Source organism: Dermacentor albipictus, chromosome 3 (genome assembly GCF_038994185.2).
Source record: "Dermacentor albipictus isolate Rhodes 1998 colony chromosome 3, USDA_Dalb.pri_finalv2, whole genome shotgun sequence".
Taxonomy (NCBI): Eukaryota; Metazoa; Arthropoda; class Arachnida; order Ixodida; family Ixodidae; genus Dermacentor; species Dermacentor albipictus.
Window position 1 is genome coordinate 53,183,924 of NC_091823.1, and position 27,970 is coordinate 53,211,893.

Sequence of the window (27,970 nt, forward strand, 5' to 3'; positions counted from 1 at the left end):
TGTGCGTGAGTGTGAGTGTACATGAGCGTACGTGTAAATGAATCTCTATCCTGGTCATTCATTTCAAGTGGATGCATCTTGCAATCTCACTGGCTACAATTCGTAAATTGTAATAGGTGCAGTAAAGTAATTAATTATGAATTAGTATATGTTTGTTAATTAGCTAAATGTGTGTTTCGAGTTCTCGTGCTAGTAGTGTCTGCCTCTTCGAATAAGGCAGCTCAAGGACAAAAATTATGTTATTTGCCACAGACGATTTCAAAAGATTCCGGGCAACTTAATAATGATCACTCCGTATATATCAAACTTGAATAATACCCGCTTAAAACCCAAGCAAGTGGTTATGTTTTAAAACATAACCCAAGAAGAGTACTCGATTTCACTGATTGCAGGTATGGAATCACAATTGCAGTTTTTTTATTGTAGTTTTACATACTCGCTTAGAGTGAAAAGAAACCATTGTTACGTTTACATTGGCACGTAATTAATTACGTATCGAATTCTACATATATTATGCTTATTCTGTCGTCTCTGTTATCACGGTTTGTGATCATTACCTTCCATTTGAAACTTCTGCGCGTTTCTCTTTTGACTTTTATAAATCGCAAAATAACCTTGCCTATCACGGTGCCCCTGTTCAAAGGCTATTATGATGCGCCTATACAGTCCTTTAGCTGACAGCGAGGCCTACACTGGGGAATGCACGGTGAAGCCTAGTAGAACATGCAACCCTGTTACTTCTAATTAATTTTATCACACCAATCGCATGTTTCGTGAAACATTCTGTGCTCAGTGCCCTCACGCTATTCCACTCTTTAACAGTTCGTAAGTTAAGGCAATTAAAGTGGCTGCCAATTTCACTCCGTAAACATTGCAGCAGCGGTAGCCAAAGAGTATTACAAACTAATTATGGTAATTAAAGAAGACAAATAAAAGCTTTGGTATAGGGCTTGTGTAAGAAACTTCAGAACCGATGTAATATTTTGCGCTGGTGCAAAGAACGCTGCTTGCGTAGTGCCTAGAGGTGAACTAGCGTTCTTCAGAAACATTTTATGTAGATGAAATGGTCTATCTTACTAAATTCGAAGCGCTCTGCACCAAGGATGTGGTGCAGAAAGATCAAGAGGGGGTAAACCGTTACATAGGGCACCTAGCATTAGGCTATCCGTACCTCCAATCACGCCTGAATTTGTGAACAACCGGGCACCTACAAAACTGCTACAAGGTACTCATGCGGTGACATTTATTGGCCTCGAAACTCGCACACGGCTCCTTTAGATGGATAACAAGTCCTGGCAATGGACGCGACATAGACAAACTGAGAATGGTCTTGTTCCCGCATGCTCTCATTCATTACCTTTGATTACAAGGTGGATGTCTCTATGCACCCCAGATTTCATCTCTCTCTGCAAATGCCCTTAAGTCTCAGATCATCGTCACACTGCGAAACCCACCACTTTTCTTGCAGTGGATGCGTGGGCTCTCACTGAATCGAGATTCGCATCCGAGGTGGTAGCAACTCCACTCTGCTCTTGAAGACCCGGCGGCCATGTACCCTTCTGAGAATGGTTCAAATCAGGCATGGACACTGAAGACGCCGACGGCATGTGACTCCGCTTTTCAGAAATCTTGCTGGTCGTTGCCGCCGTGTCCGAAGCAGCAGCCGCGGGCACCGTGGACCTCTTCAAGCGCTTCTTCTGGTCTCTGCTTAACACAGGTTCGAAAACGTCCTTGGCGTTCCCTTCCAAGCGCAAAGGCCTAAGCTCCGGGCACGTAAGCATCTCTGCGGCGCTAGAGCGTGAAAGCACCGGGAAGCCCTCTAGTGCCTCAAAGTGCGTAAAGCTTTCGTTGTAGCTGCTGAAGATCTGGCTGCATACGTCTTCGATGGACGCAGCCTCGCTAACGCCGCACTCCTCGGAAGCAAAGGACTTGCTAAGAGAGTAGGAGAGCTCTGGATTCGCATTCGTCAGCTTACGCAGAAAGTCACGACAGCTGCGGTAGTCTTGCAGCGGGAATGGTGATGATGCGCCGCTGTTGTTGATGGCGTCATTCTCTGTCTTAGGCTGTACCGGTGATGTCGATTGCGGCGGTGTAGGTGATGACTTGGCAGCCGAAATATTCTCGTCACCGGACTCGGCGGGACTTTCGCCGCTACAGCTACCGCTGCTGCTTCTCCTGCTACTGTTGCTGCTGCTGGTGCCGTTGCTACTGCTGCTGCTGTTGTTACTGCTGCTGCTGCGGTACGAGGTGCGTTCGTCCGCATCCTCATCAAGAACGTGGAAAGAGAGCGTTGTTGTCGAACTCGAACCTCCGGTCTCTTGAACCACTGGTTCGTAGTCTGCGCTCGGCAGTCGCTCACCTGGTCCCACGATGTCGCTTGCATCTTCGGTGTCCAGTTCAATTTGACTACTGTAACTTGCTGCATCTTCGTAGCTCTGAAAGCTTTGTGACTCTGGACGTAGCTGGCCATATGCGAGAGGAGAAGAGGTGTGTTCTACGAGGTTCATGTCAGGCGGGAGCTCATCGCTCGTAGCACATCCGACAGGACTTGAACCTACTGCCTCTTCGTAGCCCTGAAAGCTTTGCGATTCAGGACGAAGGGGATTGTGTACCGTAGCAGGACATGGTGCTATTGGAGAGCTTAAGTCATGGGCAGATTCGCTGTTCGTACTGAAGCCGATCAGTTTGGCGTTTGGGAAGTCTGCTTCCTCATCGTACGAGTCTACGGTCAGGAAGGAACCATACGATGAAACGGATATTTGTCCATCGATGCTGTTAGTTGGACTGGGGCTCAGCTGCCTCTGCTCGTTATTATCGAAGACAGCAGTCAGTTCGGAAGGTCTGGATGCCGACGTACGACCACTGTTGAGCGTTGCGATCCGACTGGAAGGGGACCCGCTGTTCAAAGACTGGTCAACCTCACACGACATCGAAACTGACTTGCATTCCGCGCCCTTAGGAAACGGACTCGCATCGAACACGCCGAAGAACTCGTCTCGTTGCTGCTCCCGAAACACGTCAAAGTCGCGCCACTCAGAACTTTGCTGTTCGCATGCAGCTCGCTGGTCCCGAATTTTGACGGACGTTGATACAAAGTTCGGGTTCAGATTCATGTGCGAGAAAAAGTCCGCTTCGACGGCGGCTACCTCGGAGCAGTCTGTATCGAACCCGGCATCTAGAAAATCTCCGGCAGATTCACTACTTTGCTGAGATGCAAACTCTGACTCAAGGTCATCGATGGGATCGCCATAGCTCAGGCGCCTCACGGTCATGTCCGAAGAGAAGGACTCGTCTTTCAACGTTTTAGACTCGACGAATTCCTCATTGCAAAGCTCGTGATTCACCACATTCGCTTTGTTTTCGATGACCCCGTCTTCACCAAAGCTACTAAGGCACGCACCGTCTTCATCTACTTCTGTAGGAATCGGTGATGAAGTTGCAGGAAGCTGGCTGCTTCCTCCGCTGCCTTGCTCACAGTCACCGGAGCCTGTTACCTTCACGTGCAGTGAAGTGTCTCCTCTCGCGCGGCTGCAAGTTGCGGTGCCACCTAAGTGGTCAAAGTCGCCCAGGCCAAGTTGTAGCCGCCTATCATCTTCGACGCCGCAGCCCCCATGAGGGCGGCTAGGCGTGGAATGAAGCCTGCTGCCAATGTCTTCTATGTGGTCAAGTTTGATGTCGCCACTCAACGTTGAAGTGTCGAGGCTACCACTGGTGTTGGCCAAGCCACCAGGAACTGCACCATCATCGCCGCTTTCGTTCAGCATTCGTTCTTTTGCTGCTTTTGCTTCGTGTTCCTCGAGCAGTCCTTCCAAATGACTGCAGTTAGAACGCGCTGAAACCACTCGAGAAGATTTCGCGTGGAAGGTCTCAAAGCTGGTGCCCCCGACGTCGGCTGGGTGCGGCTCGTACATGCTCTGATGAAATAGCCTTCTATCGTTGCGTTCATCCATGGCTCCACCGTTACGATCACGGGACTTGCTGTCTTTGTCGGGGGAATGCCCGTGGTCACCAGCGCCGGGTTTGGCTTCGACATCATTCTCATCGTAGAGCTCGCCGCGACTCGTCGGTGACCGGCGCGCGGATGCTGCTGCGGCGGCGGCCATGGTGGCGTCGCCGCCACTTTTGTACAGACTCAGGCCACGGTAAGCGCTGAACACTGCCTTCTGGCCAGGGTAGGACTTCGACATCGGTGACATGCTACCCAGGCAGGTGACCTGCGGAAATACGCATCATGTGCAGCCATGCGAATACTCGTAAGAGGCGTTAGTAAATTATTACTGCAAGTATAGTTTATGCAGCCAAAACTTTTTATTGCTATTAGCTGTCTTTGGGAGCTTTACCGACTGTGCGGTTTGGATGTTGTCCGTACCTAACCTCTTTCACACAGACAGTGACCCAAGTTGTCTACGAGCTTGGGCCACTCGGTATATGCTGGCTACTATCTAGCCGAGCAGAGAACGTGGGCCACTCACTATAGGTGTACGTGTCCGAATAGGCAACTTGCAGCTCGCCAACTACTGTCTGGTCTATGATTGACAACTTGAGCCACTGGGTATGGGCCACTGGATACGTGCCTGAATGAATGTGCCGCGGTGACAAAGCGATAGCACACCTTTTGCGTTGAGCGCGGCCGCTCAATGGATAGCCGTCTCAAGGAAGTTGCTGGCTACTCGTTGGTATACCATCACCGACGGACGAGAGGCTGATGCGGCTGCATCCGGGTATACCGTGCCATCGAACACCGCTGGTGGTGGCGAACCAACGGACACTACTTTCAGTGTGTGCACATATGTGTATATGGAGAAAAATGTATGAAGAACAATTAGATATACCACATGAACATCTTTGATAAACCCTCTGCATTTTTTCATTGCTCGCTCACTGTCTCATTACTTCCTTCGTTGTAATAATCACAATATTCGTCATAATCATTGCTCATAAAACTTACAATGACCAATTGCACACCCATCATAAGATAGATTCCTGATCGCATTAATGTAGTCGATCATCTCTGAGGGGTGGATTGAGCCGCCAATTTTATTTATTTTACCCATAGTTTAAGAGTCAGTTCAGCAATTTTATCAGATGTTGACTGACCAATGCATTTAACTTTAAGAGCACTTGACCACATATTAAATTTTCTTTGAAATGCAACAAACCTCACCAAATTTGGTACAGTGGTTGCAGCGGAGAAAAACGATTTCTCCTTTTCGTTGAATCTAGATAGGAGTGCTCAAGCTTAAGCTTCATCTTAAGAACAGGCGTCGCGGCAAATGGCACAGGCGGACATAATGAGTTTTATGGAATGCGGAATGTCTTATAAACGGAAAGTTCTGTGAATTTCCCCCTGACGATTTCAAGTCCCGGTGCGCGCTCTTGGATACAGCGCTCCTTTCTCGTTCCTTTCACATTAATTTTTCCGGCGCATAATTGCGGTTTCCGCTCAACAGTTGGTGTTCCCCATTGATATCTTCCCAAGTGAGCTGTGCGCCGCTTATGTCGTCACTGACTATATCTTTTGTCTTGTGTATCTTACTGTGCCTTGTTTACAGTGATGCGGTCGATTAAAGCAAGAACAAGGGACACGGCAAGTGCGTAACTCATATATATCGTCACTTCACACCTGTCCTTTTTATTATTTTGCCTATATTACTTACGAAAAAATATATGCATGAGTCGCCAAGTCGGAGAAGAAATATTACGCGCATGGTATCAAGCACGAAATAATAGCTGGGCCGTAGCTCTTTTTGTCTATGTTGCCATGCACGACTCGAGTCCTCTAAGAAAATAGTCCCGCAGAAACTAATGAAACATTGTCATCGCGAAAGTGAACTGCATGGTGTTCTGAGCTCACAGGGAAGGAAAGTGGCATGCGGGCTGTATACAAACTCACTGCTTTAGTTATTTCGCGTTGACATCTGAAGTGTTTGTTATTCTTCGTGGTTGGCATCATGGTGGATTCCAGAACACGCATGCAACGCAGTGTAACTACATGTTGTCATGTACAACACCGATTATGATTTTTGTTTCACGGGCCTATGTCGCGAGGCAGTAAACGAGACGAAGGCGGACAAGCATGAGCGGTGTATCGGTCCTTGTAACAAAAGCAACAGAATATCAACTATATACAGTCCCATCTGCCACCCCGATAATCCTAACCCTACCGGCGCCTCCAAATATGCGCTCGTTCATCTCCTTGAACCACATGAATCTGCTAAACGAGCGTCCGTGGAAGCGCGATTGATCGCCACCTTCCTCCGGAATAGACAGCTCACCCGGGGCTGACGTTCCCAAGACCGCAGTAGTCAGGCTCGGTGTACCTCACCTCCTCTTTACGCGAGTTCATTAAAATGGCATTTGAAGTGTCCTACTAACGTGTCCAAAAACAAGAAAGGGGCTGACAGATGGAATGGCACACTGTGATATAAAGTTTGTAAACAGGGATGAAGTGCCTCAGACAGGCCAGCCTGTCTGAGGCCCTTCATCCCTGTTTACAAACTTTATGTCACAGTCTACTAACGTGTTGGGCACCCGCGCACGTCTAAAGCCGCGTGCTGCGCTCACCTGGAGGCCAAGCTTGGCCATGACCGCGTCGCGTACGCAGTCGTCTTTTCGCGGCGACCGCCGGTCCTGGAGGAGGCCGGGGCGCCCCGCGAGGCCTGCCTCCGCTGGCAGGGACCGTGCTCCGCCGCTGCCTCGGCCGAAGCACCGTCGGCTCCAGAGCGACTCGACGCAGGAGGCCACGGAGAGGTCCTCCTCCCGGTTCTCGAAGCTTTGCTCCTGCACCGGCCATTCGGGCCACTCCAGTCGCCCCAGCCAAGAGACGCCCTCGTAATCGTCCACGCGAGCCGCCGAGCACCGGTGTCCCCGCCCGACGACTGCGCGCCGTCCGCGTGAGGCGTAAAAATCTTTTTTGGGAAAAAGGAGCCCGGCGTAACTTCCGCTTCGTCGAGGTCGCGCACGATTGTCACACGGCACACTTTACTTGTGTGTGACAATAAAAAATTGGTAGAGTTGGCTTTTCAAACAGAAATTTGTTTGTGCGTGCCTCCCCTACAGAAGAATCTGTTGGGCTAACAAATGGGCTGAATGAAAAAAGTTGTGTCAACACACCTACGCAATGTAGGATGGTACAAACAGACTTGTTTGGCAAGGTGCATTAAATGCACTTGGATTGGATCGGGTTGGTGGTTCGCAGCCAGAAATAGACTGGGACACTCCAATCACTCGCTACACTTCATGCTGTCTGTCGCTGAGATGTCGAACAGTAGAAGCGAGTTCCCCTGAATGCTGTCGAAACACATTGTATCAACCTGACTTCTGCCTCGGCTCACTCGAGGGGGGCTTTCGTAAAAGAGCCGATCAGACCCGACCACGCGGGAATTACACCGCGTTGCAGGTTATTTGTAATTTGGGCGTTGATATGGAAATAAATTTAACTTATTGCAGTTTCTAAAGTTATCGGCTATGTATACCATTTTAAACGATGAGGCATGCAAACGTGAAGCAGTGTTCGCAGTCTGCGGGCCTTGCGTATGTATCATATATATGTATACCTAAGGCTGTTGTGTTCATATGAGAGTGCCTTATCGCCCGCGGACATCTAGGACATACTCATTACGAATATATTAAACAAGACAATGTCGTCACAGTAAGATTGAGATAACGTGATCAACAGTTGTCAAACGAGGGGAACCTCAGCCCCGAGTCAGTGTTTCGGCAAAAGGGCTTGCTGCCTTCGTGGGAGCTCTGACCAAGGCAAAGCTATTGGAAGAGAAACGCAAATTAACAACACCCAGAGGAAAGAGACAGGACCGAGCGGTGGTATACTGTCCCCACCCTGTCTCCTTCGTCTGTATGTTGTTAATTTCCGCTCCTCACCTAATAGCTGCGCATCTCCAACTACAGTCCAACAAGAAATACTCGGACGAAGGCACGCTTCCCTTTTATAAAGTTGGTTCCAGATTAGCCCACTATTGATTATTACTGATAAGTTCTCCGGAACTTTTTCTCAGGGCTCGGTGCGAAAGCGCCGGCCAGTAATAGTGATGCAGCCTTGTCGTTGTCGTGTTTTGCTTAGTCGATGGCGATTTAAGCTCCACAGTCTGCATAATTCAAGCTCCACAATAATTATAGTCGCGGCAGTCATTCCTAATGCGGAGTAAATAGCTTTACGCGACGAAACAAACGCTGTGGATCACTGTTTCTCGCATGCTTCATATTTGGTTCTATGGCGACGTTCACGATGTATCCAACCCACAATCTCGGAGCCAACACATTTTCAGCCTGAGGTATGTGCACGCGTTTTTCATCGTTTCGCCGCGCGTTCTCAGACAGAGGGCGCAGGCGTCTCACGTGACTCGCCATGGGACAGTTCATTTGGGACGTCGGTGCAGCCGCCCTCTTCGCACACCAGGCGCTGGACGGGACACTCTCGCTCGTCGCAGTCGAGCCACGAGGTGGGCCGGGCGTCGCTCACTTTTTTCGACCGGAACAGGCGACGAAACATGCGGTGTGCTGGTATAGACCTGCATGCGCACGCCGACGCGTCTTTCTTTGGGGCTTATCTTGTCCCACAACCATAGTGGTAATCTGTCTTTTCCGCATTTCCTTTCTTTAACGCGGCGAGCCCGGTAATTTACAGTAACGAACGGCATGCGCGTTATCAGCATGACATAGCATTCCCGACAGGAAAGTAACAAGCGCAGCGTTTTCAAGAAAGGAAATGCGGGCACGACAGATGACGATTATCGTTGCGTGGCAAATATACACTCCAAAGGGTGTAAACTTTTCTCGCACTCTTAAAACGGTTGCACCCTTTGGGGTGTATATTTGTCCCACAACAATAATCGCCATCTGCCTTGCTTGCGTTTCCTTTCTTGAAACTCGGCGCTTGCTACTTTCCTGTCGAGAATGCTGCGTCACACTGATAACGCGCATGCCGTTCGTGACTGGGAAGTACCGGGCTCGCAGCGTTAAAGAAAGGAAACGCAGGCAAGACAGATGACGATTATTGCTGTGGGACAAAATACGCCCCAAAGGGTGTAAATTTTTCTAAGAGTGTAAATACAGTTGCACCCTTTTTCGTGTATATTTGCCACACAACGATAATCTTCGTCTGTCTTGCCCGCATTTCCTTTCTTTAACGCTGCGAGCCCGGTGCTTCCAAGTCACGAACGGCATAAGCGTTATCAGCATGACATAGCATTCCCGACAGGAAAGCAGCGGGCGCGGCGTTTTCAAGAAAGGAAACGCAAGCAAAGCAGATGACGATTATTGCTGTGTGGCAGAGATACACTCCAAAGGGTGTAACTTTAAGAGTGACAGATATAACCCCAAAGGGTGTAAACACTTTAGAGTGCATTGTTGCGTGGCAAATATACACCACGAAGGGTGTAAACTTTTTTGGAGTGTAGCAACATTACCAGACGCCGCTCGCCGCCATATAGCTGAATAAAAATGTATCGCTGGAAGAAGCGATTTCTCAGTGTTCGACAAACCTGGAATTAAATAGCTGCTCAATATGACGCCCGGCGGCCATATTATGTTTTATCTACAATTATTTTTGCCTTTCGTCATACGCCGGCAATACATCACAACTACGTTATCGCCCCTATCATCCGGTTGTTGCAATGTGCGATAAGAATCGGCGGGAAACAAATTCTTACGTAATACGACCTCAGTACAGCGAATGCTCGTTTAATACACTATTCTGCACGCACATCAAACCACGTTGTGTCACGCTGCCCATCAACGGCTCGGTATATTTAGGATAGAACGGTGACAGCTGAACACAGCTCCCCATTTTAAAGAAACCGTGCCAGAGGATACAAAAATATCTTTTTTTCTGTGCGAGGCGACAGTAGACAGCTCTCACTCGTGGCCCTGCTTAGTGATGATTACGTGGTCGAGATATTGGCATGACGTGTATCTAGAGAGCGAGATCGTGACCAGAAGCGGATCTATGCCAAGTGACTCAAGCCCACGTTTACTTTATCGTTATTAAGAATAGGAGGAGAGAAAAATGTGCTTTCATATCGTGCCAAAAGAATAAATCCAAACAGAAAACTACGTGACTAAGCCACAAACGAATCTTGAATTTCATTAGCAATAGTGGCATGAGAGAGCTACAGGGCACAGTATAACTAATTAATAACAGTATATTATCTGTTATTCAGAAATGAAGCAACTGCTCATGTATGTTGTTATCATCATCAGCATTATTATTATTGTTATTATTATTATTATTATTATTATTATTATTATTATTATTATTATTATTATTATTATTATTATTATTATTATTATTATTATTATTATTATTATTAGCGCTACATTTCTTATGCTCCCCAGGATTTAATAAACGGTGTGTAAAAATTATCTCCAAATGTTTGAAATTCACCGCGCAAATGTCAATCCGTCAAAGAGTGTCGCCTGCGGTAATAGCCTTTTCATCAGCTCCACATACTTATGTGAGGTATACACGTTTACTTTCAGCGTTAAAGAAAGGAAACGCGGGCAAGACAGATGACGATCATTATTGCGGGACAAAACTGTCAAGGTTACCATTTTCGTAGGTGTAGCCGAGTGTTCTGTGCACGTTTTTAGCGCGTCCCTCACGTTGCGTCTTATCACGTAATATTCGCGCACATCATGCCTCCTAATATACGCTACCATTCTGGAATGCGTCAAGCACGAAGCTTGCAGTCAGGGCAATAGTCCACAATAGGGAGTTTTAGTATAGGGGCCCCAATATTTTGGGGCCCCAAACAGCTTTGCGGGTGTTAGCGTAGGGGCACGCAGGAGTGAAGAGTTTTAGAATAGGGCTTTGCGTTTGCGGATAGCGTCTTGCGCTGACAGCGCCACTACGGCGTCTAAGAAAAACGATTAAAAATAATTAAATAAAATATTCCATTTTATGATATGAATAGTAATTTTGACTTGCGGGTATTTGCGTGTAATTACAATTTAGAGGTTATTATTCAAGCAGCAAACAATTAGTTGTGTTCAGTTTTGAGCAACAAAACCAACTTTACGTGCCTTCACCAGCCAAGCTTAGCCGTGTTAGGCCTACGAGCCATAAAATCCACACTCGAATTCGGAATCAGCGGCGTCTAATGAATCAATCTTCATAACATACGCTATAGTTACGAGAAAGCGATAACTGCAGTCACTTCTCCTAGCTTGCGAACTTCACGCGTTACCGCGAATCGAACCCAGTTTGATGCTAGGTCAGAGCCGTCGCTTCGATGGGTGCCGCCGTGTTTGTTGACGCAAAGCTTTTGGGAACGCTATTTGAGCTCCCGCTAAGTCGGTGAAATAGCGTTCCCAACGCAAAACCCAAACGCAATTTGCGTCTCGCGCATGCGCAGTGGCTTCGACGCTATTTCTTTGGGGCCCCAAAACGTTTGGGGCCCCTATTCTAAAACTCTCTAATAACTTGTCGGTTCTGCTGCCAAATCGATAGAGTGCAAGTATACTTAGCAGTATGGCCTTAACAAGGTTGTACATTTGGGCAAGTTTGTATTGGGGGGGTTATTGCGAGCGAATAGTAGAAGAGAAAGAGCCAGAAACGACTAACGTTACAAAGATTATGCTTGTTTTTTTTATTATCTGCAAATGTAAGCGATGACGTCGCTTGCGGCTCCGTATAAGTCAACCTCAGCACAACGCTATAGCGCAAGCGCGGTCTGCGGCACACGAAGCGACGTGCTCTTTTGCCGTGAATTCCGCAGCGCCACTGCCTCGTGTCTTATTTCTTTTCCGACCGCTAACAATATATAAAGACGCCTCCGGCGTGCTCTTCCCGGCTGTCACTAAGGATACTCACTCCCGACTACGATACATAGTCGCCCTGGCACCGCCGTCACGTCCGTTCGCGCGCGAAGAACACGCGAGGCATATTCGTTGTCGCGGACTTGCCCGGCTCACCTGAAATGCTCTTGAGGTTCTCCTTGGGACGGCTAGTGTCCAGAAGGAGGGGCCACGTCCTCGACACCGGAGCGCTCGAGCTACGTGTTCGTCATCCTCTTCCTCCTCCGGTGGCTTCTACTCACGGCGGCGCACTGGCCGGCGTATGTATACTCAACGCGTGAGAATATGCTCGAAATTTCGAATACCTACCGGATGACCCTTGCTTTGTGTGTGGTCCATTTTTAAGAGTCGCGATGTTCGAAAAATTTTCGGATATTATGTTTCTGGTCGAAAGTGTACGGGATAAAGCATCATATTTAGAGCCTACAGCGAGAAAGAATTCAGCAAGGCTGCTTATACAGAGTCCATTGTTAACCCAGCGTTCACGCGGGCCAGCTGACACATGTGGGAATCGAAGCAGCACGAAAGAGAGGGACAAAGAAAGGACACAAACGACAAAACGATGTCGTTTGTGTTCTTGCTTTGACCCGTTCTTACACGTGGCTCCAACTGCTCGATGCTTTCTTTTCTTTTCGTAATGAATCAAGGAAGGTGACATAATCGATTTAAATTTGAAGCAAATATCTTCTAAATATCCGTATCTTGCTTGGGCGTTATGCCATTCACCAGCTCTGGTACGTATACCTGCATCAAATCAAGTATGTTGTTTCCCGAACAACAATGGCACACAGCCTGCAAAGCCGAATGACCAGCGTTCGTTGCAAATATATTATGAAGTTTCTATAATTTTCTCTAGAATACTGCCCGAAGTCTTGAAAGTGTTGGGCAAACAGGCTAGCTAGTGGCAGTAGAGCTCCGTCTTGAAGGTGCTGCTTCATGGCACCGGCTTAAGCTGCAACGGCCCTTTCAATAATCTGGTGACAGTCGACAGAATCGGATACAAATGTCAGGAATACGCTAGGCGCGAAACTAGAGAATAAATCAGATAATTCACCCTTACACGTTGTGATTTTATGTTGTTACAACAGTGATGAGGCGAACAAAATTTTACTCTCTTAGCCTAATAAGAGATATTGATATCTCGCCAGTAGAGCTATTGCGGAGGTAACACATACCAGAACCGACATCCGCGCTAGTTGGTTTTGATTCATTCTTGTATTGACGTGTCCACTGCAAGAAACATCATGGACTTGCGCTGGACAAGTGTATTCAAGGTAACATATACGTAACAAAAGATCTGAGCGACACTCCACAAGTGACAGCAAACAAAAGAATGCTATGACATACAGGCTTTACCTTCGACTTTCCTCCAAATGGCATGGATATGAAGGAATGGTAGTAGCTGCAAGATTAAGTATCAATCACTGTATGTGATCCATAGTTACCTAATATTTTTGCTCAGTCTTACTTGTAACATAACAGAAACAATACTTCAGCGTCATAAGAAAGTGCTTAAAATTTAGGCACGCAGAAAAGCAGGCATTTCTGATACAGTGTATCACATCTTTTCAGTTTCGCCGTCATGTTGCAGTAGGTGCCTCCAATTTTCGACATGCTTAAAAAATTGATGAACTCATCTTTCATCTGAGAGCCTTACGCTGCTTTCGGGCAGTGAAGTTTCGGGCAGTGAAGTCACTGCAGTGAAGCAGTGATTTTACGTGCAGGTTACGCAGCTTGCAGTAATAGCGCCTTAAGAACTGTTCCGAGCAGGCTGTACTGATAACTCGTTGGCCGAGCATGTTAGCTGCCTACCTCGCCTGCCACCATCTGTTCCAGCATTTGTATGCCCCCACCACGTAAGAGCATGAAGGAGGCTTTGTTCAATCTAAAGTGGGCGGCAATAATACTTCCGCCGGACCTTTCTCCGTCATTTTCAGCAACTGCGAGAGGTCGTGCGCAAACGAAAGAGCGCAGTCAGATAGAAACCTGACGCGAATGAATCATGACGCTGCGGCGTTGCGCAAGACGCAGCGAAAGAGCACGTCCCTTCGTTTCACGCAGCGTGCGCAATTCTGCTGAGCATGGTTCGTGAGCCTGCCGAGTGTTGTTATCACTTATTCTATTTGCAAGGGCAACAAGCGCCTGCTCTTCAACGTCAGTCACTTTTAGCACCCGCTCCTCTGCTGCTTGCATTGGGCGAAGGGCCGATGTAACGCAAGATTCCTTTCGCCCGATTTTAGAGGTGGTGTCCTAATCCATGCCCCAGCGACGGCTCCCTCGGAGTAGCAAACACAACTCTCAAAGGCACTGCTTTTATGTGCTGCAAGCGCCGGAGGCAATTCCAGGAGCCGGTAATACGTCATGGACGTCATGTTTTGGATACCCCTGCCTATTCCTTTTTTCCTTTTTTACTTTCATGACCAGCCGATCCCGATGATTATGTAGCCGAAGCTCCGCTCGGTCTACCGAGGAAGCGCATTGAGGAAAATAATCGAAGTAAAATCCTTACGTTACCGAGACACAGCTTCCTGAAGTACCATAGGGAATGAGCGCAGTGTCCACAGATTGTGCTGTCGACCGTTGTGTTTCTGCACCTTGTTTGTATAATCATATTAGTGAGACGTGTTAAAGGCAGCAAGAATGATACACTAATAAGACACAGACTACTCGGCCCACTTACTAATGATCTCCGAAATTCTTCCGTCACGCTTTTTTCTATCTTCCAAGCACATAGTAGTTGTGTGTATTCCCTGCTATCTTTGTAGCGTTTTCGTTGCAAGTTTTCGAAACCATGGTATACAAACTTGTCCAAATAGAACATCATTAAGTCTACACTGTGCTCTGCGTTAAGAGCAGGCGCTTCAGGCTTGACAAGTGTGTGGCATAGAACTTAAGAAATCGCAAATTCTTCGTCGACGTAACTATTAAAAAAAATACGGTGATCTAAACGGAAGTTTCACTACAGAAAGGACAGTATGCTGATACGAAGAAATGGGTAAGCGCGATGTGGGGCCCCCTTTTTTTATCGTGCGAATTCAAGCTTGAGGAGAAACATAAGACTGGAACAAAATGTTTCGTTTAAAGGATATGCTTTTAAATTGAAAATTGCATGATGTGTCAGTGGGTATTTTTGGTCCGTTAATTACATTCTTGTCTTGCAGAAATGCGCCTGGTTTTCATACTGGAGGCAACGACTACCAGAAAAGCTACAACATTACTCCCTTGCTCACCCTTTGAATATACTTTCCTGTAGAGTCAACGGCAAGAAAGGAAAAGCAAGACGTCCTTGAATATTGTTTTGTGCGTTTAGAATATGGCTTAAAACTAGTTTTTCATATACCGAATTTATTATGTTAAACTTTAATCAAGATATGAACGCTCCGTTATGCATTGCATGGTATACCTTTCCTAGCTTACATGTGCCTCCTATCATGGAAAGACTAAATTTTTACGAAAAGGATGTTGTTAAAATAATGTGGGCTCACGCGTAACCTTTCGGAAAGGGTGGAGAGGTGAGGTTGTAGAGCTTGGATGTGATTTTCACTCACACGACTGAAGTAGGGTGCCGAAAGGAGGCAACATATTTGCTTGCGAAGCCATCAAAGCTGTTTGTATAGTTATTGTCCTGCCCCCCTTTCAGTTTCCTTTCCTCCCCCTCGTTCTCCACCACATACAAATAAAAAGAAAATTGTGCAAACCACCACGGTTGATGGGCCAAGAAATAGTGGAGGAAGCAAGAGGAAGGAATAACAGCACGAGGAAAATATTACTGTATCCAGGAGAAAGTTGCACTCGAGCAAGACATGGCGAAGGAGAAGAATTATATAATTGCTGAGTGAGATATGAGAAACTTAGACACAAATAATCGGATGTAGAGAAAGAGGCAGACATGTAGGCTGGCACTGGTTCGTCATCTTCATGGTCGTTTACCTCAAGTTCAGGACGCATACCCACTGATCAGATGGGTCTGCGTGAGGATTTGGCAATAGCAAGAAAAAAAAAGAAAGAAGTGAAAATAAATATAGTAAAATAATTTTTTGGAAGTGTTCGTTACCCGCACGTGTTTACCCCTTGTCGCCCCGTCATTGCGGTGCGATAAAGATGATAACTTCGAATCCAGTGGCGCATACCCACTGAATTCTTAGTACTCTCTCAGAGAGTCTCTTTCTATACGGAAGGACACCAGTGCAATAATTAGGCAGAAATATCTCGTAGCCTCATTTTCGCACTTTTTTTTGTCCTTCTCCGACCTTTGCTTATCTCTTCCGACGAAGCGGCGTGCGCCTGTCGCAAAAGCGGCAACCCTAGCGATGAAATTTAAACAATGGCTGCAGGCCCGTAACAAAGGTGAACACGCAGATCGGCGGGATTTCTGCCAGCACCCCGTCAGCCGACGTCAGCCTCCGGATAGCGAGCACTTGCAAAAGCGACTCGCTCCGGTTATCGCTTCGTCGCCCATACATACGCCCAATTATTGCACCGCCGTCTGTCAGCGAGCGGGTCAGGCCTCGTCGTCTTCGAACGGAGTGTCTGGTTGTGCGAGACGGGCGGGCGTCACTCATCGGCAGCGTGATCGCCGTAGCAGCGGCGGTGACTGCTTGCGCGGAAACGCTACGCCGACGTGGTGACCTACTACCGCTGCTCTCCGACCGGCCGGACTTCCTGGAAGGGGCTCGAACAGAGTCGCGGACCGGCACCGTCTTGTCTCCCTTCCTTCGACCTTCCAATGCCTCACGGCCATGGATGAGAGAGGGGGGCGCCCTCTGCCTCTTCCGTAGACAGGTTTGTGTGGCTGCCTCTCGCCGTCGACTCGCTCACGCTATGACGCGCCGTTGACTCTGATACCCGGGCGACACGTCACGATCGCGGCACTCGGTGACGGCAGCTCGGGCTGTTTGCGTGAACTCCGAGGACTCCGGAGGCAGTGCGAGCTGCAGCAGGGAAGTCAATGTCTTAGGCGCCTAGGAAAACACAGAAGGGGCACGGCGTCGTGAGCGATCGACGGAGTTCGCGCAAAGCAGCCGAAGACAAAGCATCGGAATTGTCGGTGCACGAAGCACTTCCGTGTCTCGGGTGCCGTATCCACCCTTCGATCCCGAGTTGGTATAGTTGATAGCTTCGCCTCTCCGCCATTTCCTCGCCCCATGCGATTGCTTCCGCTCGCATGTCCTCACGAGGCCGGGCCGGTTGGGATGAAGTCTAGTTTCTGCCAGTGCAGCAAAAAGAGAAGGAAAGAAAGAAGTGGGAGGCTGCAGCTTACGCTGTGGCGTCGTTTTCTTACTCAAAGCGACTTCCCTCAGGCAGGATGTCGGGTACTTAGCTAAAGAAAGAAAACAACCTTGTCCCAAGACGCGTGGTATAGAATGATACCGTTGCATTGGCCTTGACAATGACACAATTTCAACGAGGTCACGTATCCCCTTAGGCGGCCGTCCGCGGTAGATATATTTTTTTTATTTATTGAATATGAAGCGTTCCAGGCGTTCATTCACGCATGTCGTCAAACATAGCGTGACCTGGTGAAATGAACCCGTTTTAAACGAATGGTGTCACTTCTGCCTGAGAAAAATCATAACTACTTTTATTGCACTGAGAATTTTTTTCTAAGCACAGGCTGCTGAGCACGAGGTCGCGGGATCGAATCCCGGCCACGGCGGCCGCATTTCGATGGGGGCGCAATGCGAAAATACCCCTGTACTTAGATTTAGGTGCACGTTAAAGAACCCCAGGTGTTCGAAATTTCCGGAGTCCTCCACAATGGCGTGCCTCATAATCAGAAAGTGGTTTCGGCACGTAAAACCCCGTAACATTATTAAATTTTTTAAGTACAAAAAAAAAGCTTACGGGTCAGAAAATAAAAGTACTTAAGAGAATGAAATGTGTTGTTGCAGCGATTTGGCAGAGTTTTCGTTGTCCATATTTTTGTTCATAAGTGTCAACCTCTCAACGCAAGACGTGCTGCTCCAACTCAAGGAGGAAGTGCTCGAGACGATGCCGAAAACGGGCGAAAACGTCGTCATGGCCCTCGACATAAAGGGGGCCTTCGACAACGTGAGCCACGCGGCCATCATGGAGGGCATCAACAACACCAACTGCGGGAAGAGAGTGCACGATTACGTCAGGGACTTCCTGAGCAACAGAACGGCGACGGTGGGGCTGGGCGAGCTGAGAAGCAACGTCTTCCCCACGCCGTGCAAGGGCACACCCCAAGGATCTGTCATATCGCCCGTCCTCTTCAACGTGGCAATGATTGGCCTGGCAAGAAAACTTAAGGAGATCCGAGGCATCCAGCACGCGATATACGCCGACGACGTCACAATCTGGGTCACCCAAGGATCCCTCGGAGAGAAGCAAGAAAAACTGCAGGAAGCGGCGACCTGCGTAGACAACTACACCAGAGAAAGGCGACTGCGATGCTCCACTGAGAAGTCGGAGCTCCTCAGGGTCGGCAAGCACCCAACGCAAGCGACACTGGACGTGACCCTCGAGGGACACAACATCCCGGAGAAGAACATGATTAGGATCCTGGGCATGTGGCTACAAGGCAGCCGGAAGTGCAGCCACACCATTAGCCTGCTGAGCAAGGTGGCGGAACAGGTGGGCCGCATGATCAATAGGGTGTCCCAAAAGAGATACGGAATGAAAGAAGAAGACACTCTGAAGCTAGTCAACAGCCTAATTGTCAGCCGAGTCACGTACTCCCTGCCGTACCACGTGACGACCAAGGCAGAAAGAGAGCAAGCAGACACCATCCTCAGGAAGGCGTACAAGACGGCTCTGTGTCTACCGAGAAACACGTCGAACGAGAAGTTGCTCCAGCTGGGCATCAGCAACACCTTCAGCAAGCTCGCCGAGGCTCTGCTGGGTACGCAAACCGCGAGACTCAGAGGCAACCCTACGGGACGAGCGCTCCTGAGGAGGTTGGGTCGGGATACGAGCGGACTGGCAGACAGATACGCGGACGTACCGGACCACCTCAGAAAAACCATTAATGTGGGACCACTGCCAAAAAATATGGATCCCAACTTACACGAAAACAGGCGAAAAGCTAGGGCCGAATATGTTGAGAGAACGCTAGCCCAGCTAGACAATACAGTATACACGGACGCCGCCGTATATCCACACGGAAGAGAACGCGTAGCCGCGATGGTAGTGGTTAATTGGGAAGGAAACCCGATCACGTATGCCACAGCAAAGGTCGCTGGCACAGCGGAGGCCGAGGAGATTGCCGTAGCGCTGGCGGCAGCGGAAGGTTATAGAACAGGCCGATCTCTCAACATACTGACGGACTCAAAAGAGGTGTGCAGAAACTACACGAGAGGCAAAATCAGCAAAACTGCCCTCAGAATACTCAGCGGAGCCACCTCCGCCGAGAAGGAAAAGCCCCGCCACAAACTAATCTGGATCCCGGGTCACGTAGGCATAGTAGGGAACGAAAGGGCAGACAGCCTAGCTCGAGGTGAAGCGTTCCGAGCTGGGTGGTCGAATGCCCCGGAGACCCACCTACAGGCTTGCGAGGGGGGATACGCAGAGACCCTAAACTTACATAGAGGAACTAGAATTAGATATCCGCCACCACACAAAGACCTCTCAAAGGAGGAAGCGACCAGCTGGCGCAGACTACAGACAAACTCCTTCCCCAACTTACACGTGCTTAATAAGATGTTTCGGACGCAATACAGGGCCACCTGCCCTTGGTGCGGTGCCAAACCTACACTTTACCACATCACCTGGGAGTGCGAACGCAACAAAGCATTCCACAAACACGAACACCCGAGTGCGGAGCAATGGGAGAGTCGGCTCACCAGCAGCGAGCTCACGGCCCAAAGGGCTCTAGTGCAGCACGCGAGCGATGCAGCGCGACTCAGTGGAGCCCTGGAATAGGGGCCCACCCTTGCTGAAGAGAAGTCTCCAGTCGCCAGCGCCAAGAAGATGAAGACGACGGAGACCTCATAACCGCGAAACTCTCGAAAGACTCAAAAGTTTTCCCTCCCTCCCTCCCTCATAAGTGTTGAAGTGCACGTTCCAATGATCCTGGATTTGTCACCATTGTAGCCAAAGACGAGGCCAGAGTGTCAAAAACGCAGCTGCATATCAATTATCAGTAGCGGTGTCTCAGGTAATTACTTAAACTAGCCCAGCTGTATGATACAATAAATTAAAAAATACATAAGCTAGAGATCAAATTTATGTTTAACTACAACGTGAACAACAAGGTGCACAAAAAGGTGCACAACGAGTTAAGGCTCTCACAAACCCATATCTCTGTTGCACAGTTTCCTGAGCGTTATAGGAGTCTTTCTCGGTGGAAGCAAAAAAAAAAAAAAGTTCACTTCAATTACATGTTATTGTTGCAGACTGTTATAGCGGCTGCAATGCGCTTCAAAAATTTTCCGACGAACTATCTGAGATAACGAAAACTACCTGTATTGAAAGCGCTACGAACGCTCCGTTAATCGTGATTATACGGGAAAAAAAACGATGACGAAAAAGAAGGCTTCCTTTCAGCGCGAATGGTTTTCGATAATGCAATCGACGCAAGCAATGCGATGCCTTCTAATCAGCCTTATCTTGCGAAAAAAAGAATGTTTACACCCACTTCTCGCAGACGGCACGTGAGACCGAGGCTTTATGCTCACGAGATACGTATCCGTGATAGCGGACAATTATCAGCGGCTTGGCGCTCCGGAGCTGTTCATCTAGGACGCCAAATATCTCGCCCGCTCGCACTTGCCCACGTGAACTTGTATCACAAGCCGAGCGGAGGCCGGATATTACCTTCTCCCAGCACAAACTGCCTGCATTCTCTCTGCGAAGAGCAACGGTCCGAAGCTTGCATCTGCAATCTCGCCGCGAGATTAGCGTCGGTGAATGTTCCTTCATTCCGTGTATAGCAGTCCGGTGAAACACCGAAGGTGCCATGCAAAATGCACCTATGCAAGTAAGCGAGAAGAAAGTGGAAGACATGTTAATAATAATAATATTTGGGGTTTTACGTGCCAAAACCACTTTCTGATTATGAGGCACGCCGTAGTGGAGGACTCCGGAAATTTTGACCACCTGGGGTTCTTTAACGTGCACCTAAATCTAAGCACACGGGTGTTTTCGCATTTCGCCCCCATCGAAATGCGGCCGCCGTGGCCGGGATTCGATCCCGCGACCTCGTGCTCAGCAGCCCAACACCATAGCCACTGAGCAACCACGGCGGGTAAAGACATGCTCCTAGATATCATCGCTTCATATGTTCCCTTATGTGTCATTATTTACTTAAATCTCGAGGTTCTACGAGCCAAAACCACGATCTGCGGGATACGCCGTAATGGGGGTGCTGGCGTCCCTTAATGTGCCACCTGGCATTCCATATCGTGCCCCAAATGCACGGAAATGCGACCACCGCAGCTGCGGTCGAACCCGCGTCCTCAAGGTCAGCTGATCAACGCCATAGCCATTGGGCTAGCACGTCCTTATGTGCCATTTTTCACTGTGTCGGGGTTATATGTCCCATCTTTGTTTTTATTGATCTAGTTTCATCTTCTTTCCTTGTAAAAAATATGTTTTGACATATACTTGTTCAGATATTGCCATTCGCCAAAGTCGCAATTATTTAGTCGTATTCACGTTAGGCCGGTACTTAGAAATGATATCTGCCTGTCATGCATTTCTTCTTGTTTGTTTGTTTTACTGTATAAGGATGTTTATTAGCACTGGCAACCCGAAGAGCGTCAATCGTCTGTGAGACGAATATGAATAGACTACTTGTAATGAATAATGAATAATGAATATGAATAGACTACTTGTACGAGATTATGAGGTGGGACGCATGTTCCAAAAGCTTTTCCTTTTCACTGGGCATCGTAGGTAACCAGCCGTAAGGCGGGAGAACGAGCCAGATACAGTGCAGTTGGGAATGCGAAGGGCAGAAAAATAGCTCTTACCATGGTTTAGTGCAAAAGCCTCACCTCGTGCAAGTACCTTGACAAGTGTGACAACAGTTATTGTAGTCATCATATAAAATAACTTCCTTTATAGCAATATTACTTTGACATATGCGTGCGTCATACTCACATCGCGGTTTTTGGTACACGTAAACGCAAAATTTTTTTGCTCCGTTCATTGCTTTACTAAATACTGCCTAACGATGCACGCAAGAAGAAGAAGAGGAAAATAAACTTTATTACGAAGAAGGGGTGCGGAAGTTTTGGTTGTGGTGGCTTCGGGTGGCGGCTCGAAGTCCTTGGTCTCAGGTGGCATCTTCGGTTTGCCGGACGGCCCAGAGCTGGTCTTCCACCTCCGAACTTTTCAGAGCCGCCTCCCAGCGGTGGCGACACCGACGGAGAAGGTCCCTGGCGGTGGCGTACCACAAAATTTCATTCGATGGATAGTTAATTTTTTTATACCTGGCTCCTCCATTACGTCACAAAAAAACTACACTTCTGAACAGGGCCAAGGAAGCGTCCTCCACGAACTATTCCTTTACTTGCTTTTAAGAGATGGGCCTGGTATGGCGGTCGCATTTTCCATCAGCAGGGGGAGACGTGGTATCTGAAAGATGTACGCAAGCGCTAAGTGCGTTTTTGTTCAGCTTTCTGCACATGGCTTCGCCTGTATGGTCACATGACCTGTACTTACAGGACTGACCCGCAAGCGGCTTGGATAATTAGGACGACGTTCAACAGCCATTGCCGCAATAATGCGCCGTGCTTAATTGAACTATGTCCTTACTTCCAGAAGAAACCTGCATCGCCCGCATGCTAAACAGGTCAAACACGTGACTCTTGTTATATATGTTTGTGGTACTTTCGTCATGAGCCGAATTTAACACGTCGCGTAATTAGCCCGTTCGTCGTGCGAATATATTTTTTCCCTTCCGTCCACTCCCAGGTGAGGATGCGCCTGTCCTCCAAGGAGACCCTTAGTGGCGTGCACCTCAGCAGCCCGGGAATTCGTCACACTCGCGTCGCCGTCGACGTTGAACGAACCGCCCAGCGACATCGACTACGAGGCGCACGGTAGCAGCGCGCCTTCACGATGTCCGAGTCGTCCGAAACCAAGCAGCAGCTAAGCCACAAGCACAAGGCCGCCGTACAGTTCTCCTCGGGCGCCATCGCGGGTTTCATCGAGGTGTGCGTGAACCACCCTCTGGACGTGGTCAAGACGCGCCTGCAGATGCAGTCGGCGGACGACCCGAACCGGTACAAGTCGATCGCCGACTGCTTCCGGCGTATGACCAAGGCCGAGGGCGTGCTCTCCATCTACAAGGGCATCGTGCCCGTGCTCGTGGTCGAGACCCCAAAGATGGCGTTGCGGTTCCTCGTGTACGAGCAGACGAAGCGCCTACTCTCGCCCCACTTGTCGCTGGTGCCCAACAACCTCGTCTCGGGTTTCCTGGCGGGCGCCATAGAGGGAATCGCCGTTAACCCATTCGAGGTTGTTAAGGTGAGCGCGATAGTTGCTCACCAGAAGGGGGTCTCAGTGCGAGGCGCGCGCATCATGTATCACATATCTCATATTGACTTGCGCGCAAGCTACGGATGCAATACGCCAATAGTGTCGCTGCGATTTGCCGCCGTACATGCGCGTATATGTACTCAGAATGCTTTCTTTTTATGCCGCGCCGGAACCGGAAGCAGGTTCAAGACTGGGTGCGCTAAAACTTTTCATAGCATAAGAATTGAGGCGTGGAAGTGCTGGTGATCGATTGTGGCAGAGCTTGCGGTCACCTCATGTATCAGCTCTTTTCACCTGCTCTCACAGATCAGTGGTGAACATGACGCCAGCCATGTTTAAGCGCAGTGTAGCCCTGGAGTGGGAGACCCAGAAGCGTTACGTTTTGTGCATGTTGTTTGTCCCTTCTTCGTTTGACGTCCTGTCTTTGGGCGTGCATAACCCCCAAAAGAATCATGGGAGTCCCACTTGGTATCAGCGAATCAGGATCGTGAAAATGTGATTATACGTCTCCTTGTGCTCCGTGTGCCTTCGCGTCACAGCGTTTTCTGCTTGCTCTCGAGCGCGTCGCTCAATGTATCCTGCATTCGAGTGCTTCATTATACTGTGCAGCGGTCTGAAGTGCGTTTTGTGGTGCTTCACACACCTCGCTGCTACTCCCCGACCATGTGCGATTTGACTCAAAGAATTGTTACGCACCAAAGGGTGTACACGCGTAACTCTGTCATCTAGGCTGAGCCATCTCATCCATGTCGTCATCCTGTCTTAAACAGAAAAAAAATATATATATATAACCTAGGAACTGTACTTCAGTTCTTACACATTCGGCACAACCTGTATCTGATTGCGAAACACTCCCACATCGGCGCATCGGCGCGTTGATAAATATCAGTGGTCTATTAAGTGTGACGGATAGGGCTTAACATCCCAGAGCATCAGAGGAGTTATAGAAAACGCTGTAGGGGAGAACTACTGATCCATTTTGACCATCTGGGGCCCTTTAGCGTGCATCAAAATCGCTGTACATTTGGACTTCACCCTCATCGGAATGCGGCCGAGGAAGTCGGCAGTCGAACCCGAAACCAATTGCGCTCATCACAGGAGAGCCGTGGCCACTAAGCCACCGGGGCAGGTGCAGCGTAGAAAATGTGGTTTTGCGGTGATCTCTCACGTCTGACCAGAGTTAATAACTGAAATTATTCGCAGGTCCGGTTGCAGACTGACCGAACTCTAGTGGCGGCGCAGCCTAGCGCCTACTCGCTGGCGCGACAAATCTACCGCAAGAACGGCTTAGGTGGGGAGGGGCTCAGCCTGGGCCTCACCTCCAATATTTTCCGGCACGGTGTCTTCGTCATGTTCTACTTCACGATCTACGCCAAACTCAAGGAAGCTGCACCAGAGTTTAAGAACCGGCATCAGCAAAACCTCTACACGGTAATATCTTGCCGGCAAACGACGGTATAATGCGCACACCGCACGCGCGGCCTGAAGGGATGTTAAAGATCGCGAATGGCAACACGAAGTTATCGTCATGTTGTTGAATTATTAATGGTTTTTAACGTCCCAAAGCAACAGTACGGCTATGCGAGACGGTGCAATGCAGCGTTCCTGATATATGGCCACCTGCGATTATTTAACGGTAAAAATTACCGACGATTACGATACTCCCTAATGCGTGATTTGAACACAGCTCTGCGCGTGTTTTCACTTCGCGACAAATTGAGGCAGAGATATGACAGCTACATACAACTCTTTATTTTCGGCGAGGGCTCTTAGTTTGTGCTTCGGCAGCGTGCACCTCTCGATCCTGACGGCGGCTCCACTGAGCCTCTGCTCGGGCAACTCGTTTAGCAGCTGCGGCAAACGGAGCACTTCCGCCGGTTGCGTCGCTCACTGTTCAGAAAGAACTGGCTGACACTATTTTGTATTATGATCATATTGTCACGTGGTTGTGGCAATGTGAAGAACGACACAGTGTCGAAACTGTGAGTTACAAATTTAACTCTTTATTAGGCATACTTGTGCCCAACAAAACAAGTAACATTCAAGCACAATGACAGCCGCGAGTAGAGTCGATGATCATAGAAAATCTGATCTGCGGTTGAAGCACATCGGCTTTTACACCTGACTCGTCGAAGGTTAGAGTAATCGCGTGGCTTCCAGAAACTACTCCACAATTCGCGTCCCGCATGCAGTCAGATTACAGATACTATGGCGCCATCTCGTAGCCTCGTGCAACACTTTGCTTTCTTCCTCACCCTTTCGCCATACCCTCCTCCTGCGCTTTCCTCCTCACGTTCTCTTCCTTCATCTGCCACTGCGATCCACGTTCATTTTCATTTTCATCTTTCGTTGTTCTCGTTCGCTCGGATACACCGAGAAACGACACCGAGTCAAGCCGACGCTCAACGTAGAAACGGATGCCTTAGAGCTGCGCTCTAATATTACAGCATACGAAGTTCGTCCTGTTGTTGAATTATTAATGGTTTTTAACGTCCCAAAGCAACAATTTGGCTATGAGAGAAGGTGTAATGCAGCGCTCCTTGTTATGGCAACTTGAGATTATTTAACGCTGACACAAATATTACAGTATACGTGAGCGTCCTTGCATTCCTGGGCCGTCGCAATGAGGCCGCCGCGGCTGACCCCCTGACAACGTCGTGCTCAGCAGCGGGATGTCACAACCGTTATCACGAACTGAGTTCATGTAACCGCAGTAATAGGTGCGCTAATAAATGAAGATAAACGAATGATGAAGACATGAACTTAACAAACCCCGTTTAGAACGTGCAGGGTCCATTGCAATAGAAGCTGACGCTACACCTCTTCATTAGGTTTCCCTTAGGTAGTTTCAGTCCATACGCCGGCGTTGGCAATACTGACTTGGCGAAATTGCCTAAGTCGATCTTGACAATGCATAAGAATATAGCAGCATGCGTACGAAAGACCATGGACATCATTCGCTGTCTCTTTAACCTTATCACTTACGTTAGAGGTGGAAGAACAAGCTATCGGTGTCGTTTTGAACTTTTTACGATCGAGAAAGTGGTTATCATGAAAGGACTATGAATGAGGGCTTTATTTGCTTAAGTCTGTGGATACCACGTTATCACGGCACGTCGTGGCGACTAAATTTTGGCCATCATAAGCCGAATTCGGCTGACACCAGGATTTAAGCCACAGAATTAGTTCGCCTTGAAATCTTTTCAAGGGACGCCTTGTCCATCATGGGCACATGCACCTTGTTTTACGCCGGCACTTTTTTTAGAGCGCAGTTACCCATGCTTTGTTCAGTATCAGCATTGTGACGCGCAGGTTGGCACTGGCCTGTTCAGCGGTTGCGTCAGCACGGTGTTCAACATTCCCTGGGACGTGGTCAAGAGCCGCATCCAAGGGCTGCAGCCCGTACCCGGTGAAGCGAAGTACAAGACGTGCTGGCAGAGCTTCAAGCTCGTCTACCGCGAGGAAGGCTTCCTGGCACTGTACAAGGGCCTCGCGCCGAAGATGTTGCGTCTTGGAACGGGACATGCGCTCATCATAGTCCTCTATGAGCACATCGTCGAAGTACTCGAGGCCATGGCACAAAAAATCTGAACGCACCGACCAATGGTGGCTGCCGCCTCTTGCTGAGCATGCTTCTTCCGTCTGTTCTGTACGTGTTTAAGAAGCAGCCTCTAGTGGCCCACGTCCTCGCCATTTGAGCGATTGAGTTTCCAAACAGCCGATGACTCGCGACGCATTATTGACAGTGGTTCCGGCACGAGCTTCGTGGCTGCAATTTATTATGTACATCGGAAAACGCTGGGGCTCCACAGAAAGTGTTATAGTTGCTCCAAGCGTACTTCTACGTATGTTCACGAAAATGAGAATGGGCTGAAGGTAATATACTATCAGCTAGACTTCTCGCTTTAGACGTTAGGCAATAAAGTGGTAGTGCTTGCATACGGTAGTCTGCTGGTATTGCCGTCACAGCCCTCTTTGGCGTTCAGTCAACACCGCGCCAAGAGTGAGAACGTGGCTTATCTTCTGTTTTAAGACGCATTAGCGCATGTTTAATCTACGTTAAAAACGTGTATTCTTCAGAACACTGGGTGCAATTGGGTGAATTTCAAAGTTAGAAGTCGTGATACGGAGGCCGATAGCGCGCGCACACCGACCACTGGTAGTAGCTTGCGTTGCTTAAAAAGCATACGAAGCTTACGTAATTATTTTTGGTATGCAGTGCAACACTGTTTTGGAGTGTTTTACAGCATTCACGACGTGACACACTCTAGGACAGTGAATTCTATTGTAAGTAACGGTGCAGCCTCATGATTGAGGCATGACGTTCTTCAATGCCACTTGTGGCATGGTATGCAGGTCTTGAATGAGGCTTTCACTCTGGGTGCCATTGTTCTCCTTGATTCGCCGCATGTCTGAGTGTCTTACCGCACCACGACGCTACAGTGCTAACGCAAAGCCAGACATAGCGACGTATACCTATTTCTTTCACCCATTCGCTCTTTCATTTAACCCTCTGCATTGCGATCATTTCTGAAAAAGTTGGCGGCACTACCTCTTAAGACAAACACTGTCCTGATTCCCTTGTGCTTAAAGTGAGATGAACCTGAAGGGAAATTAGCTGGATCTTGACACAGATAGCTGGGGATGGAGGCGTAGCCTCCAGCGGGCCTCATCAACTCCTACCAGATGCGGAAAGTGGCCCGTGCAT

The 27,970-nt window shown here is 48.7% G+C and overlaps 2 protein-coding genes across 4 annotated transcripts; one reads left to right on the forward strand and one right to left on the reverse strand.

Moving 5' to 3' along the window:
- Positions 1-1,219: 1,219 nt before the first annotated feature.
- On the reverse strand, positions 1,220-12,063 carry LOC135914101 (serine-rich adhesin for platelets-like). 2 transcript variants are annotated; one of them, XM_065446860.2, is made up of 4 exons: positions 11,932-12,063; positions 8,365-8,528; positions 6,565-6,878; positions 1,220-4,214 (listed from the first exon to the last, which is right to left on the reverse strand). In XM_065446860.2, exons 2-4 carry the CDS (start codon positions 8,507-8,509, stop codon positions 1,437-1,439), a joined length of 3,237 nt encoding a protein of 1,078 aa, XP_065302932.1. In that variant the 5' UTR covers positions 8,510-8,528; positions 11,932-12,063; the 3' UTR covers positions 1,220-1,436. The 2 variants fall into 2 exon arrangements, with proteins under 2 accessions (XP_065302932.1, XP_065302931.1); XM_065446859.2 differs by having other exon boundaries at positions 8,356-8,528.
- On the forward strand, positions 11,936-27,870 carry LOC135914108 (mitochondrial 2-oxodicarboxylate carrier-like). 2 transcript variants are annotated; one of them, XM_070535447.1, is made up of 4 exons: positions 11,936-12,074; positions 22,696-23,250; positions 24,466-24,693; positions 26,575-27,870. In XM_070535447.1, the coding sequence occupies exons 2-4, from the start codon at positions 22,843-22,845 to the stop codon at positions 26,851-26,853; spliced, it is 915 nt and encodes a 304-aa protein (XP_070391548.1). In that variant the 5' UTR covers positions 11,936-12,074; positions 22,696-22,842; the 3' UTR covers positions 26,854-27,870. The 2 variants fall into 2 exon arrangements, with proteins under 2 accessions (XP_070391548.1, XP_065302943.2); XM_065446871.2 differs by lacking the exon at positions 11,936-12,074 and adding an exon at positions 16,142-16,596.
- The last annotated feature ends 100 nt before the right edge of the window (positions 27,871-27,970 follow it).